This window comes from Narcine bancroftii, chromosome 1 (genome assembly GCF_036971445.1).
Source record: "Narcine bancroftii isolate sNarBan1 chromosome 1, sNarBan1.hap1, whole genome shotgun sequence".
NCBI classification, from domain to species: Eukaryota; Metazoa; Chordata; class Chondrichthyes; order Torpediniformes; family Narcinidae; genus Narcine; species Narcine bancroftii.
Genome location: NC_091469.1, coordinates 397,212,214 through 397,228,778, shown reverse-complemented (window position 1 = coordinate 397,228,778; position 16,565 = coordinate 397,212,214). Strand labels below are relative to the sequence as shown.

Sequence of the window (16,565 nt, the reverse complement as noted above, 5' to 3'; positions counted from 1 at the left end):
GAGAACTTACAGTACAAACTCCTTGCAAACAGTGCCAGATTCGAATCCTGGTACCAATGGGTGGCGCGAATCGTGCCATCCCTAACCGGCACTTACAAACCAAGGGCGTCTATTTATGTGAGAGGTTAATAAAGGTGGCCATAAAATATCAGCACTTAAAATTTATATAAACCAGGTGTGCAATTAGATCCTTGATTTCCTCACTTCCAATAAGTGAAGATTGGTAAGAACATCTCTTCCACAATCTCCATCATTACTGAAGCACCACATGGCTGGGCTTTAGCCTCATTCTACATCCACCACTGTGTGGCTTGGTACGACAGCAACACATTCTGCAAATTTGCTGACAATACCTCTGTAATGGGTTGTATAAAAATGGGTGATGAGGCAGTGTATAGGAGTGAGATTGAAAACTTGGCTGAATGGTGCACCAACAACAACCTCGCACTCAATCTCACCAAATGCAAGGAGCTGATTGTTGACTTCAGGGAGAGAAAACCAGAGGTGTATGATCCAATGATCATTGGGGAATCAGAGGTGGAGAGAGGGAGCAAATTTAAGTTCTTGGGAATCACTAACTCAGAGGATCTTTCATGGACCAACCCACAAATATCATTATGAAGAAAGCACGTCAGCACATCTGCTTGCTAAGGAGTTGGCATAACTTTGGTATGGCATCAGAAACCTTGGATAATTTCTACAGACGTGTGGTGTAAACAATGCGGACCAGGTGCATCATTATATGACCATAAAGCCCTGCAGTGCAGGACATCATAGACAAAACCATCTCCACCATTGTGAGCATCTATAGGGAACATTACCATCAGAGAGCAGCAGCAATAATCAAGGATCCACATCCCCCAGCATATGCTCTGTTCTCACTGCTGTCATCAGGAAAGAGGTATAGGTGCCACAAGACTCATGCCACCAGGTTCAGAAACAGCAGCTACCCCTCCACCATCAGACTCCTCAACACAAACTCAATCAAGGACTTATTTCAGGACTTTATTGATTGCTTTTAAAAAAGAATATCTCTGTATTACACAATCAGTTTGTTTACATTTCTTTATTTGTTTACATGTATATGTTGAGTACTGTTATTTTTTGACCACCAGTGCACTACCAATAAGTGATAATTCTGCCTCTCCCACAGGAAAACAAATCAATGTGATGTCTTGTATATACTCTGACAATAAATCTGAAATCTGAAAATCACAACTTTGAATGCTGCTGAGTAATTAAAGATACCTGAGCTAATGAGCCAGTCGAGGTTCCTGTGGTTCCAGAGTTTGCACGTAATGGTCATTGGGTGTAACAGGAGCAGATTTGCCCCAGTAATTTTTTTCATTGACCGTATAAGTAGGTTCCAGAGAGATTAAAATTTTGGAGAAATCTTTAAAATGCAAAAGCACACTGAACATATTGTCAAGTGGTACATTAATCACTTTGGAGTTTTGTAATTACCACAGAGCTGAAGTCAACAGTTGATACTTTTATATCTTGAAGCAAGGTTTTTTTTTAATGTAATCATAAAAAAGATTGTGTTTTGAAGAACAAGGGGTTTCACATGAAAGACCAAGAAATGATTCAACTGCAGCAAAAACTAGCTGATGAAAAATTTTATTTCCAAAGAGATAATATGCATATTCAATGATACCACTGCTTTGAGAGCTTTCTTTGAGGAGAAATTTTCATGATTTGATTCATGTATTTGGCACTGAATTTACTCTGCAATATTTCAAAAAATCAGTTTTTAAGAAAGCAGAAAAACCATTTGCACCTTATTTCTAATAAAATGGCCACCCCTCGAAGATATGCTGAAGTTGTGTGGGACTTTTGACCATTCAGAAAAATGCTACAAATATCTAAAATGAAGGACCCTGCACTGCAATTCTGCCCAATTGATTTCCAACTGATAAAACAAGTCGATCAAATGGACATTAAGAAATTATCAACATTTTTTGAAGCTTAAATTGGCCATGCTGACTGCCAACGTAACAAAAGTACTTGCAAAAATCATTCAACATATCCTGAGGGGTAAAAGTAATTATTACCAGCAAAACAGTAAATCATTCAAGGCACTTTATTGTTGTCAGAATTAAAGGGATCATGTGCATGAATATTATGTATGGCCAGAGGCAGGGAATAGTCTATAAGGGGAAAAGTAAATATAAAATTTGTTAAATATTAAGAAGATTTGCAGAACTGATGTTTTGATTGTTGTATTATAGGAATGATTTGTGTTGTTTGAAAATATCAAAATTACGTACACAAAAGGTTATAGTAAACAAAACAATTTCAAATAAATACCTGCAGAGTTCAGATTGCCCATGAACTGATTACAGTACTTTAAATTTAATTGGGTTTTGCATCTCCAGAAATGTCCTCCAGAAATTTCAAGCTCAGTTAAGCAGATAAAAAGGTTAAGGGCATCACAGTGCACTTACTATGCCGCTGAGCCACCTTCTGAGAGCTGTAGGGAATTTGAGTGAATGTGTCCAGTTGTGGAAAGATTCCAACATTTGATTTTGTAACTCTCTAAAACTGTTCATTGGTTTTATTCATGTGCTCAGCATTTTCTTTTTGAGGAAAAGAGTTATTGAAAGCCAATTCAGTTCACTGCAGTGAGAATGCATGCACCATGTGGATACCCAAGTTTACTAAAATGCAAACACTGGTCTTTGAAGTCTGTGGAACGGTTGGATGGCAGCCATTTGCTGCATCATCTCATTATCAATAACATGCTCCTAGTTAGTCTCGGGGAAATTGACTGCAGTGTGAAGGATGGAAATTGAATGATGGTAGCACTGAACGATCTGACAGTAAGCAAAGTGTATCGAGAGCCAAAAAAGACTGGGAATGCCTTCAAGTTCAAGGTTCAAATTTAAATTTAGAGTCACATGTGCTGAGGTACAGAGAAATGGTTTAAATGGTGAAGATTTGCAAGATGCTGTTGGGCAGAGAGACCTGGGAGTACTTGTGGGTGAAATACAAAAAAATAGTCTGCAGATGTAGCAGGTAATTAAGAAGCCAAGTGGAATGTTAGTCTTCATTACTAGAGAGATTGAATGCAAGAGTAATGACGTTCTGCCACACCTGTACAGAGTACTGGTGAGGCTTCACCTGAAGTACTGTCCCAACTCTGGTTCCTCTCAGTAGAAAAAAAGATACACTGGTTTTGGAGATGATGCAGAGGACATTCACCAGGTTGATTCCAGGAAAGAAGGGGTTAGCTTATGAGGAAAGAATGAGTGATCTGGAACAATATTCATTGGAGTTTAGAAAGATGAAGAGGTCTGGAACTCAGGTTCACTGCTGGAACAGTGTGGTTACAGAAGTTGCAGGAATGCAGGAGGCGGTGACATTTTAAAAAGTGTGGGATCCATGGACACTTGAGCCTCTGAAGGGACTCTCTTTTGCTTCTCATTCTTTTCTTGGTAGGGATGCTGGACTAGTGGTACCTCTTTGTATGCCTTTACAACAAACAAACTTTAGACATAGAGCATGGTAACAGGCCCTTCTAGCCCATGGGTCCATGCACCCCCCCCCCCAATACTCTAATTAACCAACAATCCCCATATGTCTTTGAAGGGTGGGAAGAAATCATAACATGTGGAAGAAACTGTCACAGACATGGGGAAAACATGCAAAGTCCTTACAGACAGCCTTCAAGTTTGACCTTCCAAAATGTATAATTTAACACTTATCCAGATTAACTCCACCTGCTACTTTTTCACCTAAATCTGCATCCTGTCTGTATCCTGTGGTAAACTGCAACAACTTTCTGCACTATTCACACCACCTCCAATCTTCATGACGTCTACAAACTTATTGACCCATCCCTCTACTTCTTCATCCAGAACATTTAAAAAAAATCACAAAGAGCGGGACTCTACTAGTCACTGACCTCCAAACAGAATGTGTTCCATCTACTACTACGTTCAGCTTTCAGTAGACAAGCAAATTCTGAATCCACACAGACAAGGTTCCATGGAACCTCAGCCTCATGACTTTCTGAATGAGTCTAATATGGAGGACCTGTCAAATGCCTTAGTTAACTCCAAATAAACTACATCTACTGCCCTACCATCATCAATTTCTCAAAAAACTAATTTAGGCTCATGAGGCACAACCTACCCCTCACTAAACCATGCTGACTATCACTGAGAATACTGTACTCTAAATGCTTATAAATCCTGTCCCTAAGAATACCCTTCAATAATTTACCCACCACTGACATAAAACTTTCTGGTCTATAATTCCCTGATTTTTCCCTATTACCTTTGTCCACATTTGCCCTTCTCCAATCCTCCACTACCTCTCCTGTGGCTACAAAAGGCACAAAGATCATTTCCAACCTTCCAGCGATCTCTTCACTTCTTTCCTATCGCATCCTGGGATATATCTTGTCTGATCCTGGTGATTTATCAATCCTAATGTTTTTAAGAAGATCCAGCACTTCCTCTTTCTTATCCTCAACATGCTCCAGCACATAAGCTTATTCTATATTGACCACATTGACCAAGGTTTTTTCCCAGGTGAACAATGAAGCAAAGTATTTATTTAGTACCTCTCCTCTCTCCTCTGCCTCCAACCACATGTTATCTCCTTTATCCTTAAATGACCTTACTTTCACTCGAGTCATCCTTCTATTTTTCACGTATGCATAGAATGCCTTAAGGTTTTCCTTAATCCTACTTGGTAAGGCCTACTCCTGCCCGGTTTTAGCTCTCCTGAGTTCTTGGCTGACATATAATTCTCATGAACCCTTTCTGTCCTTTTGCTTCCTAAACCTTATGTATGCTTCCTTCTTCCAATGAACCAGCTGACCTGCCTCTGTTGTCAAACTCAGTTCCCTTATGCTAATAACGTTTCCCTGTCTTTGTGGGACAAACCTATCCAGACCAGGCGCAAGTGGTCCCTAAATATCCTCCACATTACTTCTATGCTTTTCCCTGAGAATGTCTACTCCCAATTTACTCTCCTGAGCTCCTGCCATTGTAAATAGCTCTTTCCCAGTTAAACTCCATACCATTTTGTCCATTTCTATCCTTGTCCTGTGTTAAAGGTCAGGGAGTCATGGTCACTTTCACTGAAATCCTCACCCATCGAGAGATCTATCACCTGACCAGTATGACCTCTGCTCAGTCAGCTGGTCCACATACTGTGTCAAGAATTCTTCTTAGACACACCTGACAAAATCTTCCCTATCTATTCCCCTTGTTGTAATAGATATTTGGGAAGTTGAAGTCTCTCATTAGCACAGCACCATTATTTTTGTGCCATTCCAAAATCTGCCTATTTATCCACTATGTTTGTGGGCCTATGGACTACTTCCAATACACTGAGATCTTCCTTCCTGTTTCTGATCTACTCACACAGACTCAGTAGACAATCCCTCTGCAACATATCCCCCTTTCTACAGCTGTGGTATTATCCCTGATTAGTTATGCTACTCCCACCCCCCCCCCCCCCCCCACCTCCCAACTAGCATACCTCGCACTCTATCCTTTTAAACACATCTGAAGCCTGACACTTGCATTACCCAATCCTTTCCTTGGATCAGGCAAGTCTCTGTTACAGCCATAACATCATAATTCTACATACTGATCCACACTCTAAGTTAATCTCTCATATTCCTAATACTTCTTACTTTGAAATGAACACATTTCAAACCTTTCAACTTATTGCATTCATGGTGACTCCCCTGGTTGGTCCTTCCTCAGAAACTCACTATACATTACATTAATCTTTCCACCATCTGTTCTGTGCTCTACCCTCTCATACTGGTTCTCATCCCCATGCCAAATTAGTTTAAATCCCTTTTTTTGTGAGGATATTAGTCTCCCTCCACTTCCGATGCAAATCATTCCACTTGTGCATGTCCCACCTTCCCTGGAAGTGAGCCCAATGATCCAGAAATCTGAAGCCCTTCCTCCTGCACCATCTCATTAGCCATGTGTTAAGATGTTTTATCCTCTTATTTCTAGCCTCACTATCACATAGCACAGGTAGCAATCCTGACGTCACAAACCTGGAGGTCCTGTCCTTTAACCTAGCACCAAACTCGGTGAACTCTATTTGCGGGATGTCATCACCCTTTGTACCCACGTCATTGGTCCCTACATGGACCACAACATCTGGCTGCTCACCCTCCCTCTTGAGAATGCTGTGAACTCAATCTGAGTCATCCCGGATCTCACCACCTGGGAGGCAACATATCATCTGGGAAGCTTGATCTTTTCCATAGAACCTTTTATCTGTTCATCTGACTATAGAATCCCCTATCCCTCTTCTCCTCCCATCCCATCTTAGCCACCAATACCAATCTCAATGCCAGAGACCTCACTGCCATAGCTTGTCCTCCACAGTTTCCAAAGCAGTATACATGTTATTGAGGCTAATGCCCACAGGACACCCCTGCACTGAATGCCTGTTCCCTTTCCCTTTCCCTCTCCTGACTGTCATTTAGATACCTTCCTTCTGCCTCCGAGGAGTGATTGCATCCCTGTCATTTGTGTCTATCACCCCTTCAGCCTAGATCTGGGGTCCATCAACATGGTTTGAATGGAGATACAGTTGGATGCACTATTTACAGATGAAGTCCTTAGGGATACTATTGGCTTCCCTGACTATCTACATTCTGCATGAGGAACATGTCCCTGCCCTGCTTGTCATTCCCATTGTCTACAAAATTGAGGGAAAGATCGAAGAAAAACCTGCCTTTATCTGTGCCTTCTTGCTGAACCATTTTTGTTCCTTGACAGTCTTCTCCTTACCTCAGCTCTCCTGCACACCACCTCAGCTTCTTCTCGCCAAAGCATCTTGAGCCAAAGCCTCAACTTCCCACTCTAAACATAGCCCATTCACACGATGACCACTCTGCTTATATCTCTCAACTATTTAAACAAACCTGATCTCACACACACCTGCTCCAACTCCTTTTCACTAGAAAAGAGCACAAAATAGAAGCAGGAAAGGTGTTTCCAGGCAGGTTTGACTGGAACTTGGAGGAGACACAACATCAAGATTTGTGGGACAGAAATGAAGAGGAACTATTTCTACCAAAGAGTAATGAACCTACAGAATTCTATGCTAAAAGAGGCTTCCTCATTAAATGTTTTTACATAGATAGAACACAGATAGATAGATTTTTAAGAGTTAGGAAATTAAAGGTTAGGGGGACAGACGGCTAAGTAGACCTAAAGCCACAGTCAATCAGTCATAATCTTATTTAATAGTGGAGCAGGCTAAAAGGGTCAAATGGTCTACTCCAGGTCTTGTATCTTCTGTTCTTGAATTTGTTTTACATGCTATTAGGCAAGTCTATCCATATATAAATAGAATATAAGAAAACAGTACAGAAAGTAATATTGTAGTGAAATATCAGTCTGAATGGAGTAAGGACAATGTTATTTTACAACATTATCTTCTCATCATTAAAAGCCATAACTTCCTTGGTGATGATTCATACAGTCTCCACTGTTTGTTAAACTGCCCAATGCCTTCACAAATTGCCTGTTCCAACTGGAATCTATAACCAGATTCTGATTTGAATTGCATCTGTCGCTGTCATTTTCCTAATTCAAAGGCCCATTTGAAAAGTGCACATGAGGAACTATGGCTATTGTGGGGTTTTCTAAGACACTGTACCAGCAGCTACACTGCTACTGAAAGAACACACAACCAGACGGGTTGAATTCAGTGAGCAGAACTGATTTATTGCAGGCTGCTGGGCTGGACTTATACTCCCAGCCCGGACCTGGCTGAGACCGCGCTGGGGGGCGCTGATGTCACCTGGGCGTCACGTGGTCCGCAAGCATGGGCTTCTGAGCCCTGTGCTGAGAAGAAGGGGAAACCCCCGACGGCGTCATTTTGGATGGCTGCCCTGCTGCGTGGATTACAAGTGGGACCGGTTCGCCTTCCAAGTGGTGTGCCGCCACACAGCCCCCCCAGAACCGATGCCAATGTCCTTTTTAGCTGGGCGGCCTCGCTTCTTGGGCTGGGCCACAATCACTGGTTCAGTGAGGTTGAGGAGCGCTGGCTTCAGCCTGTCTACAGTAAACAGTTCCTGCCTGCCGCTGATGTCCAGCGTGAATGTAGGTGCCAGTAGCAGCTTCTCCACCTCCCCAGACCGGGACGTTGGTTGGAATCTTGAAGTTCTTCTTGCTGAGAGATGTTGCCACCTCTTGGAGAGTCTCAAACTTCAGCAGTGGGACCATGGCTTATATTACCCAAAAGTTGTTTACTTCAGATCTTATCTCTTTGATGGCGCCATTTTGGCCACCTGCTCCGCCGCATGGATTATAAGCGGGGCCGGTTCGTCTGCCTGGTGGTGTGCCTCCACAATACTTTCTTTTTAAACAATTTGTTTAATTTGTCACCTATTTTTTAAAGTATGAAAAACAACCCTTCAGAAGCAACAAGACACATGATTACTAATCCTTGCCATGAGGTTTAGCTTCTGAACAATGCAATAATGATATTTTCTGTTCCAACAGATCCATTTCTCAGAACATCAGGGATAAAGGTTATATTAGTTCACATTCACTGAAGTGTGAGTGATGTCTGTTTTGCTCCTTCTTTCTCCTTGGTTTCCTCTGCAAAATTCAATAACTCCTGTTGGTCTATAAGCTTTTGCTAAGAACACAAGAACTAGAAGCAAGAGCAGACTATTTGGCCCATCAAACCTGTTCCACCATTTAATAAGATCATCCCTGATCTGGACATTGTCCATATGCTTGCCTTTTCCCCATAACCCTTAATTCCCCAACTTTGCAAAATTTATCTGTCTGTGTTTTAAATATAGTCAGTGAGGTAGCTTCCATCGCTTCCCTGGCCAGAGAATTCCACAGATTCACCACTCTGGAAAAAACAATTCCTCCTCATCTCCATTCTACCAGTTTGAATTTTAAGGACTTACAAATTTAATTCTTTTATTTTGCATCTCACTTGTAGTAGAAACAACTTCCCTGCCTATCTTATCTATTTCTTTCATAATATATGTTTCTGTAAGATTCCCTCTCATTCTTCTAAATTCTAGCAGGTAATCCTAGGTAATCCAATCTCTCCTCATAATCCATCTCCTTCATCTCTGGATGAACCTGGTGAATAGTTTCCAGCCCACAAGTAAGGAGATGGCTTCATCAGTACCATGTACAGTTAAGGCAGAACCATTGTGTTCTTAAGTTCAATCCCTCTAGCAAATATAAAAACCAGCATTCAATTTGCCTTCTTGATATCCTGTTGCGCCTGGAAACCAATCTTTGGTCATTCCTGCACATTCATCCACAAGTCCCTCTGGATAAACTGCAGGCTGCGCCCATTCCCCATTTACGTCATCATCTGATTTTCTATTTTCCTCCATCTGTCAGACTGCTACCCATTCACTTAACCTATTTAGATCTCTCTGCAAACTCTCTACATCTTCTGTACAATTTTCTTTTCCTTCTCAATTTTCTGTCATCAATGAACTTAGAAACTCAGCACTCAATGTCCATTTCAAATCATCAATGTGTCTAGTGTGGGCCCTACACTGACTCCTGCAACACTCTGCTGATCACCAACTGAAGGAACATCTGTTTATCCCAACTCTCTGCCTTCTGTCAGTTAACCAATCCTTAGTCCATCCTAATACATTACCCCCAACTCTATGCATCCTAATTTTCTGAATTAGTCTTTTATGCAGCATTTTATCAAAAGTCTTTTGGAAATTCAAGTTCACAACATTTTATATTATGTGTTAGTTTATTTGTCAGTTATGTTCATTACCTGGCTCATGGATGCCTGGTTAGGGAGTGCCAAAGGGCTGTTTAGTTCTGGAAATTGATCATAGGCAAGTTATATCTTCCTGCATTGTTGACAAACACTCTCTTATTATCAAATATGGAAGCAACAATCTTGGCTAATTTCCCTTTCCTATCATGATGTATGCAATCAAGATACTGTGTTCTACCTAATTTCCCTGCTGAGATTAGTTTTCACCTACATTTCAAACATCAGCATTTTTAAAGCTGACAAGACACAAAGAAGTAAATGTTTTTCAACCTCCCACATCCAATTCAAAAACAGCACTGAGCTCACTGAATTGTGTTTTCACATTCAATACTTTTCCAGCCAAATTTTTTTTTAACCAGTGAGTATTTTTATGTCTGTTAAATAGCAACAGAGCAAGGTAGCAGTCACAGCTTATCATTTTGAAATGCTTTGCTCATTGTTGCCTCATAAAATACCTTTCTGAGATGAATATGGAAATTCTGACAGCAATATCTTCAAAAACAATATATCTGAAATATGGCCCAGCTGCATCATTAAATTTTTAAGCAAGGGACATCTAAATCCTACTTTAAAAGCTCCCCCCCCCCCCACCCACCCTTTTATATGTATTTACTCTACAAGGGTAGAACTCCCTTTGAAGTGTTAGGACGGCCAGATGCTTTAAAAATAAATTGAAAAATTCCTGTATGATTTTGATCAGAAATATTTCAAAAAAAATGTGCAAATCCAAGCAAAAATCCAAACACTCTCGGCCAAAATGAAATTTTCAAAATGATTGATGCTAATTGTTATTGCGAATTTTGATGTAGAGTACAAGGTTTTTAAGGGAGTTAGGGCTGCCTGTTTCATCATATTGCCTGTTTTTCTGCTAATTTATCAAAGATTTTTATACTGTCAGCTGGCTAGGATACTTACTTCCAAACTTGGATACAAATGCCAGCACAATAGGTAACAATTTGAGTGATGAAACAAAGAGATTGCTCTCAATGTTTGATTTCTTCATTGAAACCACAGTTGTAACATGCTTTTACTACTGTATTGTTAAATACTAGCATATTTCTTTTATTCACCCAGCTCTCTTATATCTCTAAGTTTGTACTCTTGTTGGCAACACGTTGCAACCAAGCATTTTCATGATGACTGGTGGAAAAATAAGTTTGATTGTCTTATGTGAATTCATTCTGTTAATGAAATTCATTATTTAGGGTGTGGCAAATGATATCGGTACAATATTCAAATATGCAACCGAGGACATGCAACTCGAATTTCTTATAGGTGATAATATATGCCTCCTGCTTTAGACATAGCAGATCAATGACAGAATTTAGCCCATCAGCATTAAGCACAAATTGTTGTCATGTTTCATGCATTACAACAGCAGTGACACTTCATTAGGGTTTCATTGACTATAAAATACTGTTGGACATCCTGAGCTATAATTGGGTCTATCTCCTTTCTCTTTTAACAGTGAAAATCAATCTAAAATGCTCTTTTAACAAACAGTTACAATTACAGTGACATTTATGTACCATGAAGTGCCCAAGCGAATCCCTCCCTTGTAAAATCATAATGGACAAAAATTAGATTGCACAGTTTAAAACGATGGTACCATTATCCCTTAAGAGTGACTGAAGTCCAGTAAAACAGAAACAGCCTTGTCAATATTAATCTTCTGCATTAATTTCTTTAAAATATTTGCTGTCTTGTTTTCAATTCTTATTTGAGATTTGGTTATCTTTAATTTGATGCCCATCTCTAGTCACCTTTGAGACATTGTTAACAAACTTTTTTTTCCCCTCTGCAGTCTGCGTGGAATTTTGAGGTTATTCATTATGAAATGAAATAATTTTATATTTGTTCATTTGTATGCTGCAGGTATATGTGGAGGACAACAGAATGGAGTGAATGTCGTGTTGACTCATTACTCAGTCAGCAAGACAGAAGACGTGGAAATCAAACTGCACTCTGTGGTGGGGGCATTCAAACCTGTGAATTCTATTGTGTGCAAGCTAATGAAAATCACTTATCTCATCTGAACACACTAAAGGAAAAGGAAGGTAATGACCCATGTTTGATTGGTAATTTGACCCATCATATTTATCCCCTGCAGGCTGGGATAAATGTCAGTTTGGTTCACTGCAGTCTTTCCACTTAGCCGATTTAATTTTTCCAAACAATGTTATTTGTATCAATTAGTGTAATTACTTGAGATTTTCACTCAAGTTTTGTGAATGAATAATAATTAAATCCAAATTAGTGTAATTACAGGGAACCTCTATGCTATGACTGTTCAGGTAACAGAAATCTGCACTACAGAATTCACAAATCAATACTTAAAGTGATCGCGGATACAAATTTGCTCTCACAAAATTTATATGAAAAATAGTAAATGCATAAACATTTTTTCAACTTGCATATCTTGATGTGTGTGTTGATTACCTAGATTTTTGCTACAGAAAATCGAAATATGAGTAGTTTTCTCAGAATTCAACCTCTCCTTGCAATAAAGAGATAATCTGTATACAATCAGGAAAGCTCTATTTTTTTACACAATATTGCACACATTTGAACTTCATTTCTACTCGCTCCCCTCACTGTTCTAAGTACCATTTAGAGAAAGATGGAATGATGTTTTCTGTTCTCCAACTCTTACAGCATTATCAATAGGCTGAAAGAACAAAGTACCAAACCTTGTCACGCTATATTAAAATAAGCCAATAAATAAATTGAAACTTTATTTTGGAACAGCAGACAAGAATGTAGCTGAAATGAAGCAATCAGTTATCAAAAAATAGACTTCAGTTGGATAACATCAATAAATACAACTGTCTGGATCAAATCTATTTACTGTCTATATCAAATGACTTGATGTTGCTCTTGACCCCAATTTAATCTGCTGAACAGATGTTGTATTTACTGTAATCAATGTGAATGATTCCTTTTGCCAGCCACCAGCAAAGAGCTCAACTGCTTCAATTTTGCCACTTGAAAATATTGGAAGTGAGTTGCACCCCTAAGGAACTTTGCTTGTCATATCCATCTCCAGCAGTATAATAGTTGATGGAAGATGAGGGAAGTGCAAGACGGGAGAAATCAATTTTCAGTGAGTTGGTGGGGCCACATCCTAATGTAGCTGATCTCACAGATTGAGTCCTGTGTCCCTGCTTCATTATTAGACAGAGATTGGAGCATATCTACACTATGCATAATTTCAAAAGTCCACAATTTGTATTATGAAACAAGGAACTATGTCACAAATAAACTATGTCACATGTAACCAGCAACAACATTGCCTGTTAAGATCCTTTAACTAATGTCTATGTTTCTTCCTTGTTTTGTTTGTGTCACTAAGGTCAGAAGTTGCATTTTTTTTTGCTTCAATTTCTAACAGTAATGCAGAGATGGATATTGTTTAGGTTAATAATATCATCAGGTGCACTAAGGATACCAGCTCAGCCAAAGCGATTCACCCTCATAAATGCCCAGTTTAATTTGTCACTGGACAATAGTTCAATTAGAAATGGGTGATTCTGCATTGCAACATGAGCAAAACAAGCAATAGAACCACTGCCTCACAGCATTAGAGATGGTTGAAGGTTAGTTCAGTTATAAATGACCCCAAATGTGTTGGTGAGTGTGTGAATCTTGTGGAAGTTGATGAGTATAAAGGGCTGATTTAAAAATGGTAGTTGCTGTAAATAGGTGATTGATAGTCATTGTGGTCTAGCAGTGGTTTGCAAACTGCCCCCCCCAACCCCCAAACTCACATTCCACCTTAAGCAATCCCTATGAAATAAGTGCTCTCTGATTAGTAAGGGATTGCTTAAGGTGGTATGTGTGTTTGGGGGGTGGGGCGATTTGAAAACCACTGATCTAGGGGATTACTTCCTTCAAAACAACCTTTGTGCATGATTTTTGTTTAATGGCCTGTAGGGTAAATAAAAGTTCTCATGACTGAAGGGAGAACAAACACTTTTATTAGCTTATAACTAAGGGTAGTGTTTCACAGTGGTCTTCAGAAGAGTTCTGGGTTTAGGCAGGAAACTAGGGTTATATGTGAGCTGATGGAGGCGGAGCTAGGAGGTGGGGCCAGCCATCAGCTCAACACCCTACCAGTGAATCCCAGTTCACTGCCTTCACCCCTTACTGTAGAATTTAGGGACTGTGAATGAAGACAGAGAATGTGGGTTCAGAAAAAAAGTTTTAAAATATACAGTTATTTACAAATTTACAGATTTAGGCTGTCCGGGGCTCTGGAGATCTGGGTGGAGCACCTTAGCGCTGGGGGGCCTTGATCTCCTTGGGTCACCTGGTCCCCTTGTGAGGGATGAGAGGTGAGTTAGGTCTCTGGCTGGTGAGAATGAGCTCCGTGGCTCTCAGGGCACTTGAGGCAACGGATCCTCTGTTCTGGTGGGTGCCAGGTCCCTGATGGAGACGGTGTCCTCCCTGGCATCCGGGTACTCCATTTAGGCATATGTGGAATCGGCGTGGAGCAGTTTCACCCTTTGAACCTTGCTTCTCCTTGCATGCTTTCTGAGAAGGACTGGAGCAGAAGTTGGGATTTTAGTTCCCGATGCTGACCTTCTTTGTAAATTGAATAGAAGCTCGTGAGGAGTAGCGTTGGTCATGGTACATAATAGTGACCAGATGGAATGGAGTGCCATAGGGAGGACTTCTTGCCAGCATGAGTCTGGAAGGCCTTTTGACATCAGGGCCAGTTTGATAGCCTTCCAGACCATGGAATTCTCCCTTTCAACCTGCCCGTTCTCCCAGGGGTTGTAGCTAATAGTCCTGCTGGATGCGATGCCCATCGCCAGCAGGTACTGACGTAGCTCGTCACTCATAAAGGATGAGCTCTGGTCACTATGAATATAGCTGGGATACCCGAACAGGGTGAAAATGGAATCTAGGGTCTTTATGACTGACGAAATGGACGTGTCTGGACGTGGGATGGCAAACAGGAAGCAGGAGTACTCATCAATGATAGAGAGAAAGAAAGTGTTCCCATTCATGGAGGGGAGAGGTCCCTTAAAATCAACACTGAGCCATTCGACAGGCCTGGATGACTTGATCAGGTGCACCTTTGTGGGGGGTGGGTAAAAGTACGGCTTGCACTCCGTTCAGACCTGGTGAGACTTGGTCATTTCTCTGATGTCTTCCATGGAGTAGCGCAGATTGCTCGCCTTGACAAAATGAGTCATGAGGGTAGCCCCTGGATGGCAGAGCTCATTATGCATCGTTCGCAGTTGGCCAGTGTGAGCAGAGGCACAGCTTCCTCTGGATAAGGCATCTAGAGGGTCAGTAAGAGCTCCTGGCTGATAGACAATGTCATAATTGTAGGTGGAGAGCTCGAACCTCCACCTAGCAATCTTGCCATTCTTGATTTTTCCCCCTGGACATGAATGCAACAGAGTGCTGGTCAGTGAGGAGCATAAATTTCCTACCAGCCAGGTAGAATCTCCATTGCCTCATGACTTCTACAGTGGCTTGAGTCTGCTTTTCCACAGATGGGTTATGGAGCTTGTGGCCTTGTAATGTTCGAGAAAAAAATGCAACTGGCCTGCCCGCCTGGTTGAGGGTAGCAGCCAGGGCTATGACCGAAACATCGCTTTCCACTTTGAAAGGAACATTCTCATCCACCATGTGCATGGTGGCTTTCGCAATGTGGTTCCGGAGGTAGTTAAAATCCATTTGAGCTTAGCTGAGAGGGGGAAATTAGTGACTTTTAAGAGAGGATGAACCTTATCAGCGTATTGAAGGATCCCCTGGGCGTAATATGAGAAAAACCCCAGGCATCTTCTCAAAGGCTTCATGGTCCTGGGAATGGAGAGCTCTAACGGGGGCGCATCCTATTGGGGTCAGGCCAATGATGCTATTCTCTGCCATGTAGCCAAGTATAGCCAGATGTTTAGTCCTGAATAAGCACTTGTCAGAGTTATAAATGAGGTTCAGGACTTTCAACGTGTGGAGAAAACTCTGAAGGTTGGCATCATGAGCTTCCAAGGTATGACCACAGATGGTGACATTATTGAGGTAGCCCATACTCATCCACCATTTTGTCCATCTGCCTCTGGATGAAAGAAACCCCGTTAGTGATACCAAAAAGGACCCTCTGGAATTGATAGAGACGATCGTTAGACTCAAATGCTGTATATGGATGGTCCTTGGAATGGATTGTCAGCTGATGATAAGCAGCTTTTAGGTCAATGGTTGAATAGATCCGATACTGCGCAATATCATTCACCGTGTCTAAAATTCAAGGGGGGGGGGGGTAAGCATTCTGGAGTGTGTACCAATTAATAGTTTGGCTATAGTCAATTACTAGCTGGACTTGTTTTGCTTTTACCAATACCACTTGTGCTCTCCATGGACTAGTGCTAGGTTGGTTGATACCTTCGTTGAGCAGACGTTGTGTCTCAGACTTTATGAAATTTTGGTCTGCTGTTTTGTACCTCCTGCTCTTGGTAGCGATAGGTTTGCAGTCCAAGGACAGATTCGGGAAGAGAGGAGGGGTTTGATATTCAGTGTGGAGAGGCTGCATGTGGGTTCTGATTTTAGGGGCCCTCCGTTCTGAACCGTTAGAGGGGGGAGGGGACCAGAATTCTCCAAGGTCACGCTTTTAAGGTGTCACATGAAGTCCAGACCCAACAACACCGGAGCACAGAATTCATCAAGTATATATGGGTGAAATTTACAGAAATCCCCCCTTCAAATGACAGATGTACTATACAGTTTTGTTGAATATGCGTAGAATGTGAATGAGATTCAAGGAATATGCGATAACGAGA

General features: G+C 41.1%; 1 protein-coding gene across 1 annotated transcript in view; it reads left to right on the top strand.

The window, feature by feature from the left end:
* The window catches only part of thsd7aa (thrombospondin, type I, domain containing 7Aa), a 414,658-nt gene that overhangs the window by 230,407 nt on the left and 167,686 nt on the right, over window positions 1–16,565 (top strand). The window contains exon 4 of the mRNA XM_069913740.1: window positions 11,653–11,834. Within this exon, the coding sequence (XP_069769841.1) occupies window positions 11,653–11,834 (182 nt within the window). The remainder of the gene's footprint in view (window positions 1–11,652; window positions 11,835–16,565) is intronic.